General features: G+C 41.3%; 1 protein-coding gene across 1 annotated transcript in view; it reads right to left on the bottom strand.

The window, feature by feature from the left end:
• Positions 1–4,604: 4,604 nt before the first annotated feature.
• Positions 4,605–20,109, bottom strand: part of SPAG16 (sperm associated antigen 16) — a 270,139-nt gene continuing 254,634 nt past the window's right edge. The window contains exons 15-16 of the mRNA XM_062579355.1: positions 19,745–19,810; positions 4,605–4,745 (exon numbers count right to left, since the gene is read on the bottom strand). Coding sequence (XP_062435339.1) covers positions 4,605–4,745; positions 19,745–19,810 — 207 coding nt within the window. The remainder of the gene's footprint in view (positions 4,746–19,744; positions 19,811–20,109) is intronic.

The raw sequence follows: 20,109 nt of genomic DNA, 5'->3' as shown, positions 1-20,109 counted from the left end.
AGAATTTTTCTCCTGCGAAGGCCGACTTTAGCTGCAAGCAAAAGAGTGACAAGTATGAAAAGGTAAAGGTTCAGGAAGAGCAAAAAAGTGGGATAAGTGGTCAAGCTGCCATCCTGGTCCTGTTCTCTGGATACAGGGATTCGTCTCAGGCGGCCGCAGTCCCCTCCTGAGCTCTGCGAGGAGCGGGTACCTGCCGCCTCCCTCTCCGCATCCGGTACCTACTGCGCCGCTTCCCAGCAAAGGAGACTTCTTCCAGACTAGAACACCCCCTGGCCAGCCGTGATTAAACTTGTGCTGCTCACTGCCACCCGAGACGTATGAACTAAAACAAAAATGGGAAGGAGAGAGGGGGAAAAAAAAAAGGAGATGGAGAGACACCGGATACCTCAATACCAGCCAAAATCCCAACTGAAATGGAGGAAATCAAAGAACCACCGAGTGAGCAGCTCACTTCAGGACTAAACTTCTAAATAAATGAAACTGCCATAGAGTAAGTCGGCATTATTTATGTTTCTTTTAAGAAATGGAATATATACTCAATTAGGCACCATATGAACTTACAAATACAATTTACGTTTCTGAACTTTTTTCCTCATTTTACAAGGATTATTTCTGCCAGCTCTGTTCCGAGCATATAAACTGTCATCAGTTAAGGAATCTGAAAACCATAATTCTGGGACTTTAACTGAAGGTTCAACACTGGCAGAAATTCTGACAATCTGAGATTTGATCTCCGTGCCTCCATCCTCTAGAAGGCCCGCGGCGACCGCCTGTGGCTATAACATTACCAGGAACAGCCCAAATAACGTCCAGTGCAAATATCGATGATGCTTCAGCAGCGGCACTCCACGAAATCTCATCGAGGGTAATTCCGCACTTGGGAAAGGGGGGATGATATAGAGACGCAGATTCGCGAGCCCGCTGTTTAACACCAACAATAAATCAAGCATGAGCAGCAAGCAAGCCTGTGACCCGCCGGAGTAGTGGTCTGCTCAGAGCAATGGTCCTGTATAATGTGTCATGTGATAACATAATTAAGCAAATTAACCTTGCTTTTGGATAGCGCTACCAAGTCGTTACCCTGACCCCAGCGTGGAGGGGTATTATAAAGCACTATAAAGCAAGTTGCTTGGAGCCTGGTAGGATTCACAAACCCTCCACACGTCCTTACCAGCAAGAGCAACACCGTGTCCAGCTTGGATGAAAGCAGATTAAATATCACCATCTCCTTGTAGCTGCAAATCTCAGACAACAGTACTATATTTTTCCAAATATTGTTTACTTCCCTTGACCTTATTTAAACTGCCATTGATTTTGGACTGCTGCTGCTGAAGTGGGGGAAGTTGGTTTGTTTGTTCCTAATGCATTACGATAATAAATATATCTTAGCATGTAAACTGGAAACCTTTATAGCTTCTCTGAGTCTTATTTATTATGCATTGCCGTGTTGTGAACAACCATATTAAGTACATTTTTCTAAACAGTAACTGGAAATACTGAAGATGAAGACAAAGAAAAGTGTAGTGGCAGATTTGTGAATGCTACACAAGAATTTAAGTAGAGGAAGATCTCAGTTAAACTTGCATATGAAGAGGTAAAACTGAAATACAAAACAGAAAAAAAAAAATCATTTCCAGACATCGTGGGCCCTGTCTGGCACGTTAGTCTCCCCTCCGAGACCATTCACAGCACACACAATTAAAAGGACGTGTTCCTTTCTATTTCTGACATTAGGCACAATATTGACCTAGGCCTGTGGTGGGCTGGTTCTGGCCACCCCTCCAGCACCTCCACAACTACGAGCCAGCTGCAGAAAGACTGAAGGAGAGAAGGAAATCCACACACAGTATAATGCCTTACCAATTTTGTCATTGATTTCGTTGCATTTGCAAGTACCCCACATGGCCACGTCCGCTCAAGCTGCCTGAAAGAAAAGCCAAGGCAGGACAAACCAGAGAGCAGCTGAAGCAGCAAGCCTCGTACCTAACATCTTTCACGAACTCCTTGAAGATCTGAGTGTGGCTCTGATAAAGAGGAAAACGGCTACGTGGTCAAGCCCAGGAGCACCGTGCAGATCACTAGTTAGCCAGGACCACCTGCAATAAGGTCATCAGATGACTCCCAATAACTTTACAAGCTCATTCTTGGTACTCCCTCTTTGTTAGGCAACTCCCAGCCAGCGCATGATGCTCTGACAAAAGATATTACCACTTTCAAACAAAACGTAAGATGTTTCTGTCTACTTTACACTTGCAATGGTAATTACTTAGAAAAAAATACAGAGGAAAACCAAACAAAAATCTTCCATTAGTTGCGGCCTTATTATCTCTGACCTCAATCTCGTTTGCTATACTGCCCATCTTTTCATAAAATCCTTCTATCATTATTAGCTATAATTTAAATAATTACTGAGCAGTAAAAAAAACTGCTCAAGCATGGCTCTCTAATCTAGTAATTAAGTCCACCTGTAGTGGTGTAGTGTTTCCTGTGTGCATGACTATTAGTGCATTCAAGTATTTTATATTAGGTGCTATAACATCAGCAGAAGAGACTGATGGAGACAGCCTGCAATTAAGCCGCACTCTGATAAGGGCAGGAAAATCTATCTAAACTTCCTCAGAGACAGGTCCAAGGTCTCGTGTCCATCAGCCTGTTAGCTAAACACTGGATATATTATCTCATCACCATTTATTTTGTTGTGGGGGTTTGGGCCGCTTGTCTTATTTTAATACTGTTATTGTTTTTTAGATTGACCAAATTCTTAATATTACTCAGGTTTAGCTTGCTGGGGAATTAGCCAAAAAAAAAAAAAAAAAAAAAAAAAAAAAAAAAAAAAGCTGTGACAACAGGGAGGCAACTTGAGTTAATCCTCCAAGCAGACAGCATCCCAGAGACGTTCACCTCAAGCTGCGTCCCAGCCTGCATTGCCTACTGTAACCCAAAGAGCTGCATCCGAGCTAGGGCAGGTATGCTAAAAAATACCATTCCACCCAAGCGCAGTGCAGAAAATGCATTCCTTCCAGGCAGTGCGATACCTAAAGCAAATAAAATATTTTTCCATAACAGATATTAGTACGCTGCTAAGCCTGCAGTGCCCGGCGTGCCTCGGCTGTGATGACTAATTAGGTCACGTTGGCACCGTTGCTGTTCAAACAACCAAAGTTGTCACAGTCCCTTTTAGCCAGCCATTTTCGTATCTTTAGCCAGGCGTGATTGCATCCCGTTATATTAAGCCTCAATGTGGTCATTCATCCCAATTTGATATCTCTGTTATGTGATTACTCCTGCAGAGAAAGTTTTGGATTTTATCCAAACGACGGGAAATTTTGCCCATTTACATTACCTTAAGCTGATAACCTTTCTACTGGAAAGTTCCCATCTGGCTAAAAATATTGCTGCTGCATTTTGCAGGGATGTGATTCCTTTGCAAATGACCCACCATTATATTCCAGACGCAAAAATGCAAAACTTCTTCAAATCCTGCATGTGAAAAAATGAGCTCTTGTTCCAAACCACATACATATATAGAATAGTGTTTAAATTTGTCATTGGGTAGCTGTCAAAAATGAACAGTATCAATGTATTTTTTCCCCCCTTGGAAATGAAAATACCTTATTTAATGATACAGTAGAGAGCTCTGTGAAATCCCTATACAAATACTATAGAATTGATAACAAAGTTTTCTGCCAAGTGACTCAATAGATTGATATTATGTATTCCACAGTGTGTGGGCCATTATGACAAAATATCATGCTATTATTATTACTAAAATGATTCTTTCATTCTCTCTCATATTTTACTTAAGCATTGTATTTTATGCATATAATATGTATGCATAATATATTATGCATACACATAAATATGTCTCAATAAAATTATACCTATTTATTTGATATTTTACATATTATTACATTGTATCGATTCATATTATACTACCTTGTCTATGAATGATCTACTGAGCTAGGATCTAATTCTGTGCTGCAATATGAATGCTTGTCCACATGTCGGAATAGAAGATTAACAGTGTTTTATAACAAAAAAAATGTTATACTCTTTTACCACAGCCCCACTTAAAACAAAAATGCACCTTCACTCACAGTATTGCTGACGTGTTAATATAGGTTTGATGGTGAAAAATACCTGCTTGCTTCAATTATTTGTGCATAGAAGGCAATCTTTTTAACGTAATGAAGTTCTAAAGTAATTACAGGAGGACTTAGTAAGGTTGGTTATGAAATGAAACCATGGAATAAGCAAATGAAAGGGCAAATAAGAGTGGAGAATAAACATTAGTAGAATACAGGTAAATCTCCTTTAGTTTTCTAGCCCCAGTAATCGTTTCTGTATTTCATGCAACTTTCTTGTAATCAATTGCACATTTTGTAATTGCACATTTTTCACTCTATATAAATGGACCATTATTCCAGTTCACACATCCAGTCCATAGAAAACAAACGTATTGATCATTAGTTGGTACAAACAGGTTAATTTTAAAGTTATGGCTATCTATAAGGTTTCAACTAGCTCCAGAATTCCTTCAGAAAGAGCTCAAAGTACAACACGAAAGAGCTCAAAGTACAACACAGCTTAAGCAGAAAAAGCACTTAAAGCATCCTACCAGAGGGCTCAAAGACGACCTGGTTGGCGGGATGCGGGTCTGCGTCTATGGATGCCATGGGGCCCAACGTCCGAACGTCCCACAGCTTCACCACCCCACAGGAGTCACAGGAGGCAATGGTGTCACCCTGTCAACGTGGGGGGAAAAAAGGCATCACTTCTGCACGTTTGCAAAGGAGAAGGCACACTGCACAGTGCTGCATACCTCGCTGATGCCACACACAGTAACTGCACATATTTAAATAAATGCGAGTTATTATATGTTAGGTTATCAGTCTCTTGATGACTATGTTGACTTGAAGACCAACGATACTATACAACCTTTAAAGAAAGCACAGTTCAGGAGAAAATGCAAGCAAAAAAGAGTAAAGAGGCTATCTCAAGTTCTGATGCTAGTGTCCCTTAAGGACGTGGATTGTGCTCCTACTTTGTCTTCTCACAGAGACCAGGAAGGGATCTTTAGCCCCGACCTTCACTTCTGCCTACTCCTGTTGAACACACACTACGTTATGACCGTACATTCGTTATCAGCCACGTTAAGGATAATCTCACTCATCCTGCTGAGTCAGAGGCATGCAGAGACTGTGTAAGGAAGGTGAGAAGACCAAGTCTCCTATGCACCTCTGCAGTATTAATACAAAATCCTATCAAAAAAGAGGGGCAGGAGAAATTTCAATGTGCAACACGAACCACCGCAAAAACCAGCAAAGGCAGAGTCAAGGATGCTGAAATGTAATTTTGGTTGCCACAATAATGTCACTGCAAATTTCACTGTCACAGTAACAGGCAGAAAGCACTAACTACCAGTATAGAAGTATTTACTTTACCTTTATATCCCCTAAATAAAGATTCAAAATACAGGGAAAGTCAAATCCTCAAATTGGCTCTGCTGGTGTGCATTCGGAGTTATCAAAGCCAACATAAGCATCTTCCAGTTTGTGCAAGGGTGTGAGATTAGAGGACAGGATTTCTTTTTAAAGGAGAATCCCAATGCTATGGAACTGAGAATCACTTAAAATACCAGTCAGATGCTGTGTCTATGGCTTCTTTTATATTTGGTTAATTTTTATTTCTTTCATGTAAATAATACATGCAAGAAAATGTGCAGGGTCATCTAGCAAATAGAGGAAGTGAGATCTGAAAGTGTCCATTGCCTTCTCAAGTAGAAAGTAATGGCCCGCAAAACACTATCATAGCATAAGTATAATGCAGTCTTTAGGTTCATTTGGAGGAGAACTGAAATGTCAAAACTCCAGTCTGGCTTGTTACAGGGACGAATACAGAGCAATACTAGAAACAAAGTAATCAGTGCTTGGAGATCTAGCCCGCAATGCATAAGCTCTCAGCACTAATCATTCGAGACAGACTTGCAAAGCTCAGTGACCGTATCTACATCAGGCCTCAACCTTCTGGTGCTGACTACAACCAAGAAAGTCTTCCTTTAACTCTCTGCTCAGTTGCACCCACCTAATTCTCCTTCCTTTCATCTGCCTCTTTTCATAAAGCTCAGCCTATACAAAGTCAAACAAAAAAACCCCCAGATATGACAGCTACACTCTGAACTGTGGTGCAGTTTGAACTGGATCTCTATAAATGCAAATTTGGGGGGAAAAAAATGAAAACTGATCATCATGGACACGAGACTGGAAGAGTCACCAAATTCAGTCCCCTGCTGTTCCAAGTACCACCAGCAATCCCTTCAGCCTGACCATCGGAGAGGTTGCACATTCGTATCTCAGCCGAGCAGAGGTTTCAGCGAGGCTGGCACGCAGCAGCAGCGAGGAAGTGGGAGGGTGGGATGCGCACGATCGAGTGGGATTTCTTCTTTAGTCAGGTCGTACTCTACCAGTTGAGCAAAGGGAAGAGGAACTGCCCACGGGCATATAGACAGACACCAACGTTTCTCAATTTAATTCCAAACTTCTGAAACAGATTTCCGCGCCTCATTATCCTCTCCCTTTTCATTTTATTCGTCAATCATTATCAGCAATCCACTTAAGAAATCACAAGTATCCAATACACTCATTACATTATAACCTCCACTATGACTTTGACATATCTACGTATTTTACTCCTGCCTCCTTCTGTCCAGAGAGGTATTTTAGCTGATAGCACCATTTAAATTTTGTTTGTTTTAGACTACGTCCTGTCTTCACACTTGTTTTGTATCTGTCAAACACACTTCAATTTAGTAAATGCTCCTTAATTACAGCTCACATAACACAGTAATTTTGCACTAGATCAGTTGAGAGCCCATCCGGGTGAGAATGCACATAACCCAAACCCGCATAGTTACTGCAGAGACTTCAGTCGGTGCTCTGCGACTCCTCCCGAAGCCAGCAGCATTTGTGTCAATGAATTTTCAATACGACACTGCTCTCTTAAGTACTAGTATAATCCACCTAATGTATCATAATAACACCAAGAATGCTTCACCGAAATAGATATTATGCAAATATTGGTCAGGCACCATGCCTGCCTCTAAGCAACTGTGGCGCCAGAGCCAACTTTGGCTTTCCCACTGGCCCTGATTAAGGGAGAGTTAATATTTGCATTATTACGAGGAAAATGCACTGATCTACGTTTACTACAGGTTCTCCCTTCTGTGAATTAGCTTTGCTACAGAAGCTACAACCGTAGTGCTGGGGAAGCCTGGTCCTGGAGCAGGGTGAACAAGCAGGAGAAGATGGTCCCGTTCCAAAGGGTCTGTGGTCTGTCTTAGTGGCAAGATCAACTCGCTTTTACCATCCAAAGTCAGCAGACTTTTTTTTTTTTTTTTTTTTATCAGTTTCCTCCCAGATGCCCAGTACAAACATAAACTGTGCATAAACTGAAACACAAAAATAGCACATCTTACTAGACTGCCATGAAAAAGCAGTGGACTGCACCTGCAAACAGAACGAAGAAAGCACAGGCTTCTGCTGGAAACACATCAGCACAAGCCTACAGGTATTTTATCAGACTCGGCATATTCTGCCTGTTAGCTTATTATTAAATGTGTTAATTAATATTGAAACCGATGCAGCTGCTACACTACAAGCATAACCAAAAGCATTTTGTAAATGAGCCAGCTCTTATATTTGACTTTTCACTTGATGTCATCTCTATTACCTACCTTCTCTAAATCAAGTGAGATGGAGATGTGGGATAACAACCTTTGAGTAAGGACAAATAAACCAGGAATGTAGCCGAGCTTAAGGCTAATTGGAAGCTACATGCCATTTAAAGAAGAAGAAGGGGTAAGTCATATGCTAAACTAACTCATTTGCCTCTGGCCATCAGCCACTTTCAAAAGCTTTAAAGTACAATCACACTGAATTCTTACATGAGCTTCTTTTTTTTTTCCCTTCCATTTGCAGTTGTTTTAGTTGCCTCTTGGTTTTCTTCTTTTTGTAAAGCAGTCTTTTTAGTGAAACAATGTATTTTACCGAACAATAAGCTGGACGATGGGCTTGGGTGATTTTCCTGCATATGAAAGAGAAGACAATGAGATCCAAGCAAGAAATGTGGAAAAGCGGCGCAGGTTTCAGTTGTACGGATTCTCATTTACACTGCGTCTTGTGCCGCAGCGGAGGAAGCTCAGTTCTATTACTTCATCTAGCCAAAGAGCACGCAGCATGACTCATAAGACTGGCAAGACGTTCTTCCCGCTCCGTATAAACAAGCTTGTTCTTTTTAAAGTGTGCGTGCTCAAGCAATTAAAAAAGAAAGAGTCTCGTTAGGAATTTCTGCAAGGATTCAGTTCACCTAGATTCAAAGGCTGGTTCTCTTCCAGACTCCGTGCGTCTTTGCAAGTCCTTTAATTCCCTTAACATGCCCAGATCCCAGCTCACGGCAAGAGGCAGCTTCGCACACAGCATAATCCCAATCTCGAATGGCACTTAAGAACCACTCGCATACAAATAATTGTAACACGAAGATTGTATTTACTGATCTCAATATCAGGAATTAGCAAATTTATACAATTTCCGGGAAGTTTGTTTAAAGCTTTTCCTTCCTTCCGTTTCAAAATCTGCATTTCTCCTGTAAATATTAATGATTAACATTACTAATTGCCAGATAAACTTTCAGTAAATATTTCCTGAAAATTACCGTATTTCACTAGCAAATAATGATAAAAATCTCAGTAACTGTGTTTCTTCCTTATCAATGCACTTCTAGATTTATCGCTGATAGATTAGTGATATCTGAATTGCAATCAAATGGCTTTTTCTAATTTGGACTGCAACAATCTCCCCCCAGGAGCATTCTCTTCCAAGTTTAATTCTGAAGGCAGGCCAGCAGTTGTTTCTTGGCACTCTGCAAATATTTTTAAAAAGGCAAAATAGGGAGCAAACGAGCGACACTCATTTTGTAGGCCTGGGAATGCTTTTAACTTGCGAGACGATGAGGTAATTAAACTGAATTCACAGCTAGCAAAGGCAGATGCCACAAGCTCATAGTCAACTCAAACTTGCGGTCTACTGTGCGGCTATACTGAGATCTTCATCGACCCCAATGGAAACAGAATCAAGCTCTAGCATCCCCTTTGCTAGCCAGGATGATTATTTGATTATTTGCCTTCACTATTGGAAACCGGGTTCACCTCAGCCTGACAAAGGATTTACGGGAGAGAGGCTACAGCGACGCCTGTGCTGCATATGCACAGATGTGCCCAAAGTAGTTCAATTACACGGGACAGCTAAGGACGAGCCGCATCTCACAGTCTCCGTCTCCCCCATCACCCAGATCCGCTAGCCTTCGTTAGCTTCGTCACGGAAAAAGGTCACCTGCAGCAACGAGTATGAATTAGCTGCTGCAGTAGTCAGCAACTTTCCTGGGCAGCTTTGGCCCTGCTGTGGTTGATGTTGCCTCGATGAGCTTGTTATCGGCCTTTGAACTAACTGAAAGAAGTTTGTCCGGCGAATGTGAAGCATGCATAGAGCAGATGTGCCTGGGAAACTCCTTGCCATGAAGTCCCAGTAGATGAAATGGCCGTGTAAGGAATAGTTTCAGCTGTTCCTGGAATAATTTGCGTTTCTAAGACACATCCTGTGGGACACATCAGAAGTCACTTAACTCTACCACCCTTTTATATGCCTTAAAGTGAATATTTTTAAGAGGGATCATTACCTCTCACATTTATAGCATGAAGCACATCAGAAATCTGATGAGTGTTATTACCTCAGGCCTTGTTATAATGCAAAAACTAAACTACAGTCAGAAAAAAAATAACAGGGGGCATAGATGGCAGATAGCCCCATCGCCTCGCACGGGGGGCGTTGGGGTTTCTGAACAGCAGTGAGCGAGGGTGGAGGAATCTCAAGGGAATCCAGGCGGAGGTGGGTGAATCTGCCGTAGCTGTGGCAGGCAAAAGAGCTTAATGTCCAATTAAGTCAAATGAATTATGTAAAATATGATAAAAATGGAGGCAAAAATGCAGATGCAATCCATTATTAGACTGATGACTAATCAATCACCACCCATCCTTCAAGTATCAGGCTTAAATCATCCTACTTTCAAAAGAAAGTACTACCACCTTGGAAAGAGATCAAATTAACTTAGCCTGGCAAAAACACAAAGTTACATTGATTACCATTTCTAAAGAGTAATGGTCTGTTTTTAATAATTATTTTCATCGAGAGTAGGCAGGGGGGGAGAAGGAATGATTAAAGGTTACGTAGAACCAGTGCTGGTGTTTTCCTATCTGCTTTTTACTAGCCTTTTCCTTCTAGTTTCAACTTCTCCATCATAACCAAAGCAACAAAGCACCATCCATCTCTGAAGGCAACCTGAGCAGACAAGCATCTAGAGCTCAGGCAAGTGGGATCTGGTCTTCACTTCTTGCAGTGTTTTTTCAAAAGCCCTGAATAGCTGACGTTGATTAGTGAGATGGGGGTCGGGGGCATTGGAGATACGACCGTGGAAAGAGTCACCTCCATCTGTAGCGGCCAGCAGGGAAGCTCACGAACTCTCCAAATTTGCCAGCAGCTGTGAACAAACAACTCTTAATTTTGCACTGTCTAGTTGACTGCTCAGATTGGTGGGACTGCCTGTAGGAATTTATTTGGTTATTTTTGCCATGTCTGTTGTGACTACTATGCTAACTTTTTCCCCTTGACGTTACGGCTCAGGGCTCAGGTTTTGAAGGGTACCGACTGCGCATGCTGCGGGGCAAGAGCAGCCTCTTTCTCTAACCCCGCTCTGCATACACTGTACGCAGACAAACAAGCAGCACAATATCTATTACTGAAAAACATAATGAATTTAAAGCAACCAAGAATCTGCTGCAACCTCTTTCTCATTCCCAGCTACAGGGCAGTATGAGCATCTCAGAGGACCCCCCTAGGATAACTAATGTTTTATGCCTGTGGGAAGCAGGGCTCGTTCCTGTCCTGGCTCTAATTCTTTTGCCAGCTCTTTCTTCCTTCAGGCGCACCAGCGGCTAGGGTTCGTAATGCACGCGACAAGTTAAAAGCACGCTCTGCAAACATAGGAGAATTCTGTTCAACACTTTCTCCTTTCGCACATGACACTACAGTCCAGAACAGAGAAATATTGATTATATACCGTAAGGAAGGTGAAAGAGCGTTAGCTGCTCAGGAGTGCTGTAAAAACGCACGGTTCCTCCAACGAGCCACTCCACGGTGCAAGATGTATCACCGTTCCTACTGGGACACGCTGGGATCTAACCAGCTTCAGCCATAACGTGAGGAACCGGACTGTCTGGAGGTATCTGGAAATGTGCAACTGGGGACAACAAGTCCTGCAGAGAAGCTCTAAGGAGGGAGAACCATCAGGAGAAGCTCTGCCTATGGGCAAGCGTGGGTAGAGCAAACAACCCAACGGAGCCAGGTGAGCAACCGGGCAATGCTCGGGAGGGAGCTAGAGCAGAAGGGAAGTTCATCAAGGAAGGGTAAAAAGGCACAGAGATGTGTTTACCTACTGTGATCAGTGACCAAAGTCCACAGCTATTAGAAAGCGGAGAGGAAACAAACACGTCTGAAAGTGGAAAGCAAAGATGCAGCTGAGTTTCCGTGCTGGGAGTTTCACTAAAAGAAATAATCAAAGCAATCGGCAAAACAACTTTGTTGCGGAGGGATTTCTAGTGCTGCCAACTTCCAAAAATAAGGACGGAGCAAGGCTCTTGTGTTTGTTTACACGCGCTCGGCAGGCTTCCCTCTTGCTGCATGAAACGCAGGGATCCTCTCTTCCCTTTGCCACATCAAGAGGCGCGAAGTGCCTTGTGGTGTTTGTGGAGAACACCACACGCTAGGCTTGCAGAAGCCCTTTGCATAAATTTACATACGAAACCCAAGATCACTGTGCTCCCCGCAGAGTTACTGCTAGCCAGAGTTGACATTGCACTTGAAACGGCGCTGCAGAGAGAGCAGTATCCTTCGCAGAGCGGTTTAAGATAATCAATTTTGTTTTTCCTTTCTAACCATCAAAGCGGTGCCTCTGAATTCTGGGAGCTGTGCAGCGAGAGCAGGAGAGGCATGATAATTGCCGTTGCTGGCTTTTCGCAGTATTTTGAGAGATGCCACGACTACTCTGAAGTTAGGCAGCATCACCAACTTATTAGACACTCCAGAGAGCGACGAGCCTAAGAAATCCCACCCCGTATGTTTGCGTATGGGTATTTTATCGCCGTTCAGTTCCTTAAAGGGTGTATTTTAAAAAACAGTGTAGCACTGCGATAATGTTAATACATACACATGACACAAGCTACCGCAAACTCCAAAATCAGTTTTAGGGCACTAGACCTATTGCTGAAATATGAAATTGTCCATTTAGAGCATTTTAGCCACTGAAAGAAAATAGGTGAAAGTTTGCTATATAACCATTTTTAAAGCAAAAGTTATCCTAAGAACATACAAATTAAAAAGCTCAACAGAATATTTGATTCTTTATCTTGTCCTGGGGCATTTTTTTTTTTTTTTAGGGAAAGTAAATCAATATTATTAAAATATATTCTCAGAAGCCTGGCCAATTCTGAACTGTGATAATTCTAGGAAGGTTTCTCCCAGTTTCCAAATATTTCAGGCAAAAGAATGATCAGTTCAGCAAATTCCACCCCATTATTTCACAAAATTCCTCAAACAAACAGATCAGTTAAATATCAAAACAATATATTCTATATTCCTATCTCTGATGGACTTCAGCTTTACATTCTCAATTATTTTCAGATTAAATCATTCCAATATTCAAGTACCTTTTAATTCTGATCTTTAGCCACCTACAGATTAATTGCATCTTAATAACAGAAAAGCCTTTCCAAATGTGGCCCTGCTTCCATTCTTCCAGAAATTTATTTTAAATCCAATTTTGCTGTTGTGCAAAGCCATACCCTGTACAACCACACACAAAGTATTATTTTAAGCGCCTCGCTTGCCGTTGGCTATGGTCTGACGATAAAGCGCAGCCAGATCTAAAGTCTTCTTACCAGGCACAAATCTAAACCCAAACCACTTCTCTAGACCACATCTGGTTTGTTAAAAAAAAAGCCAATATTTTAACGGGTAAACCGGCTCCTGCAACGCCAACCCACGTCCACCCCCGACCCACGTCAACCTGGTGCCGCTGGGTGAGCTGGAAGCGAACGGATTCGGCGTTACCCGTGAACGCCGCCCCCCCCCCCCCGGGAGCCCTGAGCACCTACGATCGGTCCCGTCCAAGCCACTGATAAAACTGGTATCGCAAATAAAAGCTGAAGTCTTGCAATATACGGAGAGAATTACTGTCACATGAGGGAGTTGCAGGATAGAGCGTAGGGACGGGACGCTGCGTTCCCATCTATCTTCAGACATTATGTCCCGTGAAATATCGCATATGGAGGCAAGTTGGACTATATTTCAAGTGGGAAATTGAATAAAAAACCCTACATGGGTCTTGGTGTTCTGTTTTTTTTTTTTTTTTTTTTTTTTTTTTTTGTATGTAGCAAAATGACAAGTTTAAAAACAGGTGTTGACATGAAAAATGAATTATGTTGGGACCTGGGACCTACACTGTAAATCTGCCACAGGAAAGCCTGCCATGCTGGGCCAGAAGATGTAATTTTTAAGAATTCTTATGCCTGCAGTTGCAACTTGGGATGCACAAATTAATTCTCCTCCTCTAGGAAAAAAGGGCAAAGTCTTCCACGCTGCTAGCAGTTTTGCATGCTAAACAGCATTTCCTTCATAGACTGTATACACAGAGGGTCACATTCACTGAAGAACACAGAATTAAGCAAACAAAATCACATTAAATGAGATCATCTCTTTTGCTTTCAATTACACTTATGAGTAAGTGGACATAACAGTATATCTATTTGTAAATGTGATGTCTGAAAACATAACAAAATATACTGTATGATCAGTTAATTATCAGTTTCTCCCCAGGATCTTGTCAAGGGTCAAGTTTACCTAAAATGCCTTTTTTTTTTAAGCTACTCAAAATCAAATTAAGAATTAAGACAAGGCTAGTTAAAATAACGTCATACTTCCTGCTCTTTAGACATTACACAGTTGTCCAAAATCCAAATATCTATTTGTCTATGCATTATCTGATTTTTTTCTATTAATCATAAAACGTTGAGACAAACTTGTGTGATAGTTCTAGATTTTAATAAGGACAAATTTTGATGAAAAGTTTCAGTTGGAGAAGCTAAATATTTCATTAAGTGCTGGTTCAACACTTGTCTGCCTATATCTGAACCATCTATGGCTTTGTAGTGACGTAGCGTGTCATTGGGAGCAGGGACAGCAGAACATCCTGCTTGGTTCAGTCCAACCACACAGCCTGGCCCAGAAGAAAGGATGAAAGAGTGAAAGCTGTAATTCAGAAATTACAAGGTGCTACGTACACTGCACACTCACAACACAAAACTCATTTTCCCAGAATTTTCCAGATTTTAAATACTCACAGAATATTTTATAATGTTCTACGAATAGATTCAAAAGTTTGAGTAAATGTACATTTATTTAGCAGAGAAGCATTAACAGATCAATTTCTTCTGCTTATTTCATAACAAGAAAAATGAACATTAGCAATAGGATGGAATGAATGAGAGAGTACTATGGTGGCAACAGGCAGAGAAACACTCCCTGTCCAGTTCTTCAAGATGCACTGTCTCCAGGTGGTCTACCCCTGGAGGACAGAAGCCCCAGTTTTCAGGATCATAAACTTTTGGTCATCACGGTACACGTGGCTTGCTTCCAAGCAAGAGCAGCTGTCCCGCAGTTATCTCACTTTTATGAAGTCCAGGTGCTAGCAGCTACCCTATTAATCTACTGTGCGTTTTGCACTCGCAGATCCAAGACCATGGAAAACTACTGGGACACATCAAACGATACCTAACACCTGAGGACAACAAAAGGACACGAGGCCTTCAGGTAACACATGCAGACAGGCAGCAATCAATCAAATAACGTCTGGTGACAGAAGACTGAACTGAAAGCGATGGGTCTAGAAATACCATTATTGGAAAAAACTACGTTCCTCTCCATCCACGAAGCTGTTGTGTATTTGGCCAAGAAACAGAAGAGAAGATGAAGCTGTGGCTTTTTCAGAAATAATCAGTGTTACAGCCAGATTCTTTGACTGCCACTCCTTGATAGGTTTGAAATACCTTCCTAGATCCTGCCATCAGGAAGATGGACACAAAGAAGGTCTTCTCAAATCCAAGCTTTGCTTGTTTGTTTTGGTGAACGATATAGGATCTTTGGCGAAACACTGAGGGTACCTGCATGGTGACAACGGGCGACACCAGAAAGGATTCCTGGGTTTAAAAGACAGTCAACTATGTGGTGAATAAAATATATAAACCCCTAGGCAGGAGGGGGAAAAGTTCTGTGGCAAAATGAGATTTTCCTTCACCTCTTGCAAAGAGTCAAATGCCACAAAGAAAGCGAGTTTTCTTGACCTGCGATTATTTTCAGAGCTAGTAATATTGACAGAATTGGGTCTAAAAATCACAATAAATAAATTACACTGGGGAGAACGAAAAGGCTTGTTAATTCCAAGATTCCTAAGGCAACTTGGACCTTGAGTAAACAGACTTCAAGACTAATGGAAAATTAAATTTTCTCAGAAGAAATTAGAGCTGTGAAATTTGTACCAAATTAATTCAAGGCGGCAAATCGTTCCTGACCTAAACAGCAAAGGAATCACATTTTGCCTCATTTAGAAGTGAAGAGGTAGGCTCTAAGAGCAGTTAATGCGTTACAACGCTGACAAATGGTCTCTCCTTCAGCATCATCTCCTATACTAGAGAGGAAAAGAATTTTTCTCCATCACTGACTCATCAAGGTATATTACACTTAAGTTCATCTTCGCAACCTCTCTCTGATTAAAAAAAAAAAAAAAATATAAACGATGATGGGAAATTCAGTGACAGGAACAAGGTGTCATACATTTAAAAAAAATCAGAATTTTTTCAGCCCCATTCCTACATCTTTAAGTAAAAGATTCTCTCTCCTCTCTGGGAGATGAAAATACAGCACCTTGGAAGATCCACAACCAGTCACAAACCAATGCATCACGAATTTCTTTGGCCTTCAGAACGCAGTCAGATAAATGCATGTATCGTGGAGTTCCTTCGCCAAAAGAGCTGGAGGAATTTTCCACTTTTAGGTTACCTGTTAAAGATATTTTTCCTTGTTTATCTAGCCTTCTACATTAAGACACAGATGCCAGAGCCAGAGAGCAAGATTTAAATCAACAAAAATAAAGATGGATTCTCCTAGAATTGCTCCTGAACTTCTTTTCTTGTCTACACAAAATGCATAAAATAGGCATGTACTTGTTAACTGGAGCGTTCTGGGAACAGCAATAGTGTCAGAGGTAAAGAAAAGTGATTAAATGGTCTGTTCGGCCAAGGGGAGAAAGTATTCCAGGAAAACATCTTCCAAAAGGAGGCAGTAACACAACGCCTCAGAGTACGGGTATTCTAGCACAGGTTTCCAAGAGCTTCACTGTTATCCGAATGAGCTTTTTGTCAGCAAATGAAATGGAAGACTGCATTCGGGAGAAAATGCTATTTTGATGAAGATTTTGTTCTCTTGTCACGCCACAGAGAGAGGAGATTTATTTCTTCGCTTCTAACAACATTCGATAGCCTGAAAACGGTTAACTAACGATGCTAAAATCTGTATTTAAAATGCAATTCAGTTCTGTAATTATATTTCTTATGCATGGAGACAGAAATAAACTAGAGGAAGAACCTATTAGCCCTTTTGCATGTATAATTGAACATGTTTGATATTACTAGGTAACCTTTGCAAGTAACTGGCTTTGAGTTTATGCAAAGAGGTGAACACTTTGAATACATAAATAACAATAGGAGCAGATACGGTTTTGATTTTGTATTCTGTTCTTTTCTCGTTTGCATCTGTTAGATGCAGTCAGACATCCCTGGCTTTATTTGACCATCCGTAGAAACATCTGAAAGATCTGACTTTTGTATCATTTGGGTGCAGTAATGAATAAGAACTGACATCAAATATCAATATTATTGGCCCAGCTAAATGGTAGCTGACATCAAGACGGACTGCTGAAGAGGTAAACAAAATTGAAATTTTGTTTTTGTGCAAGAACTGCCTGACATTGTTTGTCCTTTGGTAAATCAATGGAAGAATGACCCAACTGCTGCTCGCGTTTTGGTTCGGGGAGGTAAAACTGGGCAGCGGTTATCAAGTACATTCTCTGGATTTTCTAATAAAAGCTCTCATTCTAAAAACAGCTTTTGTTTTGGGAAATTTAGTAATCTCCGTAATGACTTCTCACCCTGCAAATGTCACACAAACATGCTATGGCAGATACAAATAAACACAGGTGAATGACAACCGCACTGTTTTCAACACAAACACGTATATAGGCACACGTAAGCATCTGCATTCTCTGTACACATCCTACAGCCTCCACTAGCACATGGTGAGCTGCCAAGCCGGGAGAACGCTTTGCGCAGCGCTTATTTTTCTCTCTGCGCACTTATTTTTTCTCCTCTGGAGCAGTTAGGACAACAGAGGCCCTTTCAGAGCGCCAGTTTTGTCTGTGTTCAGGTGCCTGTGAGAGCAGGAGAGACCAGGGCTGACCTCGGCATCTTGCCTGGGCCTCCGGAGGTGGCCGGGTTGGTGCCGAGGCTCCTTCCACCACCGTTTGCTCACCCCTATGTTCATGCCATCCCGTGGACTGCAACGACGATACGGGGGGTACCTCAACCCCCTGACATGTTCAAAGAGCGGGGAAATTTTGCAGCTTGGGTAGCTCTAAAATGGGCATTCCCAGATGGGGTAGATGCACAGAAATATCGAATCTTTATTTGCAGCCAGTCCAGCATGACTTCAAGCAGCCACTCGGAGCTTTGGAAGGGAATTTGGGCATAGTAGCTGCTAAAGAAATATCCTTAAAACACACAAATTTTGTACTCAATGAAAAGGCTAAGCCCTCTTAGGTGTTTTTCTTATATATATATATATATTTTTTTTTTACTTGTATTACAGGTCTGTGGGAGTAAAAGGAACCTTAACATTAACTTCAAACAGGAAAGAGAACATTTTTTTCCACATTTCTTCAATTCAAAAGCAGCTACACAGATTCTGCTCAAACTTTCTAAGACCTTCCACAGGCACAGAACTAACTTAGAAAATTGCAGAAGTTTTTTTCTCCCCTCATGCAATACTCTTTCCCTAACACTAACGTCCCCCTAATTTTGGGGCACACTGCAGGCTCTCTGATCTAACTAGAAAACGTGTTTTTTGATCTTAATTTCTTTGTACAGCAGAGCATGTTGGCTAATTAGAAATTCATGTACTTTCAAAACTCTTTGGGGCCCCAAACTATCACAAGCACCAAAGCGACTTAGGAGCCTACATAGTCTCATGGGTCTCTCAAAAATCAACTTTAACAAGCCATGTGGTTGAAAGATAGCTCTTGATGTATTAGCCAACCAATGCGACAACTATAACTTGCGCATCTCTGGACCAACTACATAGCTTTTCCAGTTCCTACACAGTTAATTTATGTAACAGCAAGTACAGCTTCCGAAATTATATTCCTCACTCAGTTTAATCAATGCTGCACTGGATGTTTCCATTTTGACTAATTCAATCACTGAGAACGTCAACCAATGATTTTAGTCTGGAGTTTAATGCCAACTATAATATTCTTTATCCAAATAACACGCTTATCTGGAAGATTATCAGCACACAGTCTTTCAGCTTCCTGTTAATCACTACAGGTCACATTAGAGCATGAGGCTCTTCATAAATACTCCAGTTAAAGTCAATGCTATAGTACTGCTGGCTGTAGTAAAGCCTTTCCTTGCAATTCTTGTTATTGTTAAATCTTCTGTTTTTTCAGCACCATCACATTTTGAACTATCGAGGGGCAGGCTGTACCTCTCAAATACACAGAGGTACGCGTTAGAGAAAGAATTAAGATACCCTGGGAATTCCTATTCCTCTACCTGACATAAGCTTATCCCACGCCTCCTGTTAGGTCAACCCGTAGGCTTTGCCCAATAAACACAGGGTTCATGTAAGCTGATGGTAAAGCAGTAGCTAATACTGAACAAGAGGAGAACATCATGAGCTCCTACAGCCACAAACCAGCACCTCACTACACTTGTCATAAAATAGCGGCAGTGAGGGCACATGCAGCAGGAACCCTACTGAGAAGTTTTTCAGGCAAGATGGAAGAAAAGAGATCAAGTGATGACACAAACTGGCACTCAGCTCACCACCCTCATACAGCATGGACAGCAGAGCTAGAGGAATCATAAATGCTTTGATGACTTCAAAATATTTTAGATCACTTTGAAGAAACATTTTGGAAAAACTAATTCCCTTACAAAACTAACAGGTATTTAGATCATGGCCCATCACTAATCCCATCCAAAATGATCCCTTTTAGACAACAACAATTACAAAATTAACCATCCAGGAAAAAGCAGCTAACAGGACACTCCATTTAAGTCAAGTAACTAAATGATCGTGACGAGGAAGAACAGCTAGACATCTTGTTCAGATCAAAAGAAAAAAAGGAGTTGGTCAAAAGAAGGAGAAGGCAGCTTTACAGTCACTGGGACTCTGCTCAGGCCAGAAACATGGTGATTAAAAAAGAAAAAAGAAAAGGAGAGAAAAAGAAATTCATATGCAGAGCTTACCTTCATGTTGAATGTAGCATGATTACAGGAATGCAGGTGACCATGCAAGGTGTGAGCACAGAGTCCCTAGGAAATTAACCATAAAAAAAAGCAATTAAATGGGTTATAGTGATATAAATTACACTATACCCTTTCTAAATACAAAGACCTTGATTTTATGGCTATGTGCAAACCAAGGCACTTTGTGTGCTAAAAATTAGCTCCTGGTTGCATGGAAAAGGAATACATTTCTCACAGTTACTAAGGGTATATATTCTTTGTGGGATAGCTAGTAAAAAAGGTGCATTTAAACATCAGGAAGGAAGGCATCTCCCTCACAAGAGGGTATGAACTGCAAGTGTAACCATTGCTTCCCAAAGCTTATG

This window comes from Rhea pennata, chromosome 6 (genome assembly GCF_028389875.1).
Source record: "Rhea pennata isolate bPtePen1 chromosome 6, bPtePen1.pri, whole genome shotgun sequence".
Lineage (NCBI taxonomy): Eukaryota > Metazoa > Chordata > Aves > Rheiformes > Rheidae > Rhea > Rhea pennata.
Note: the sequence above shows the minus strand (reverse complement) of the source record. Positions and strands in the feature narration are given on the sequence as shown.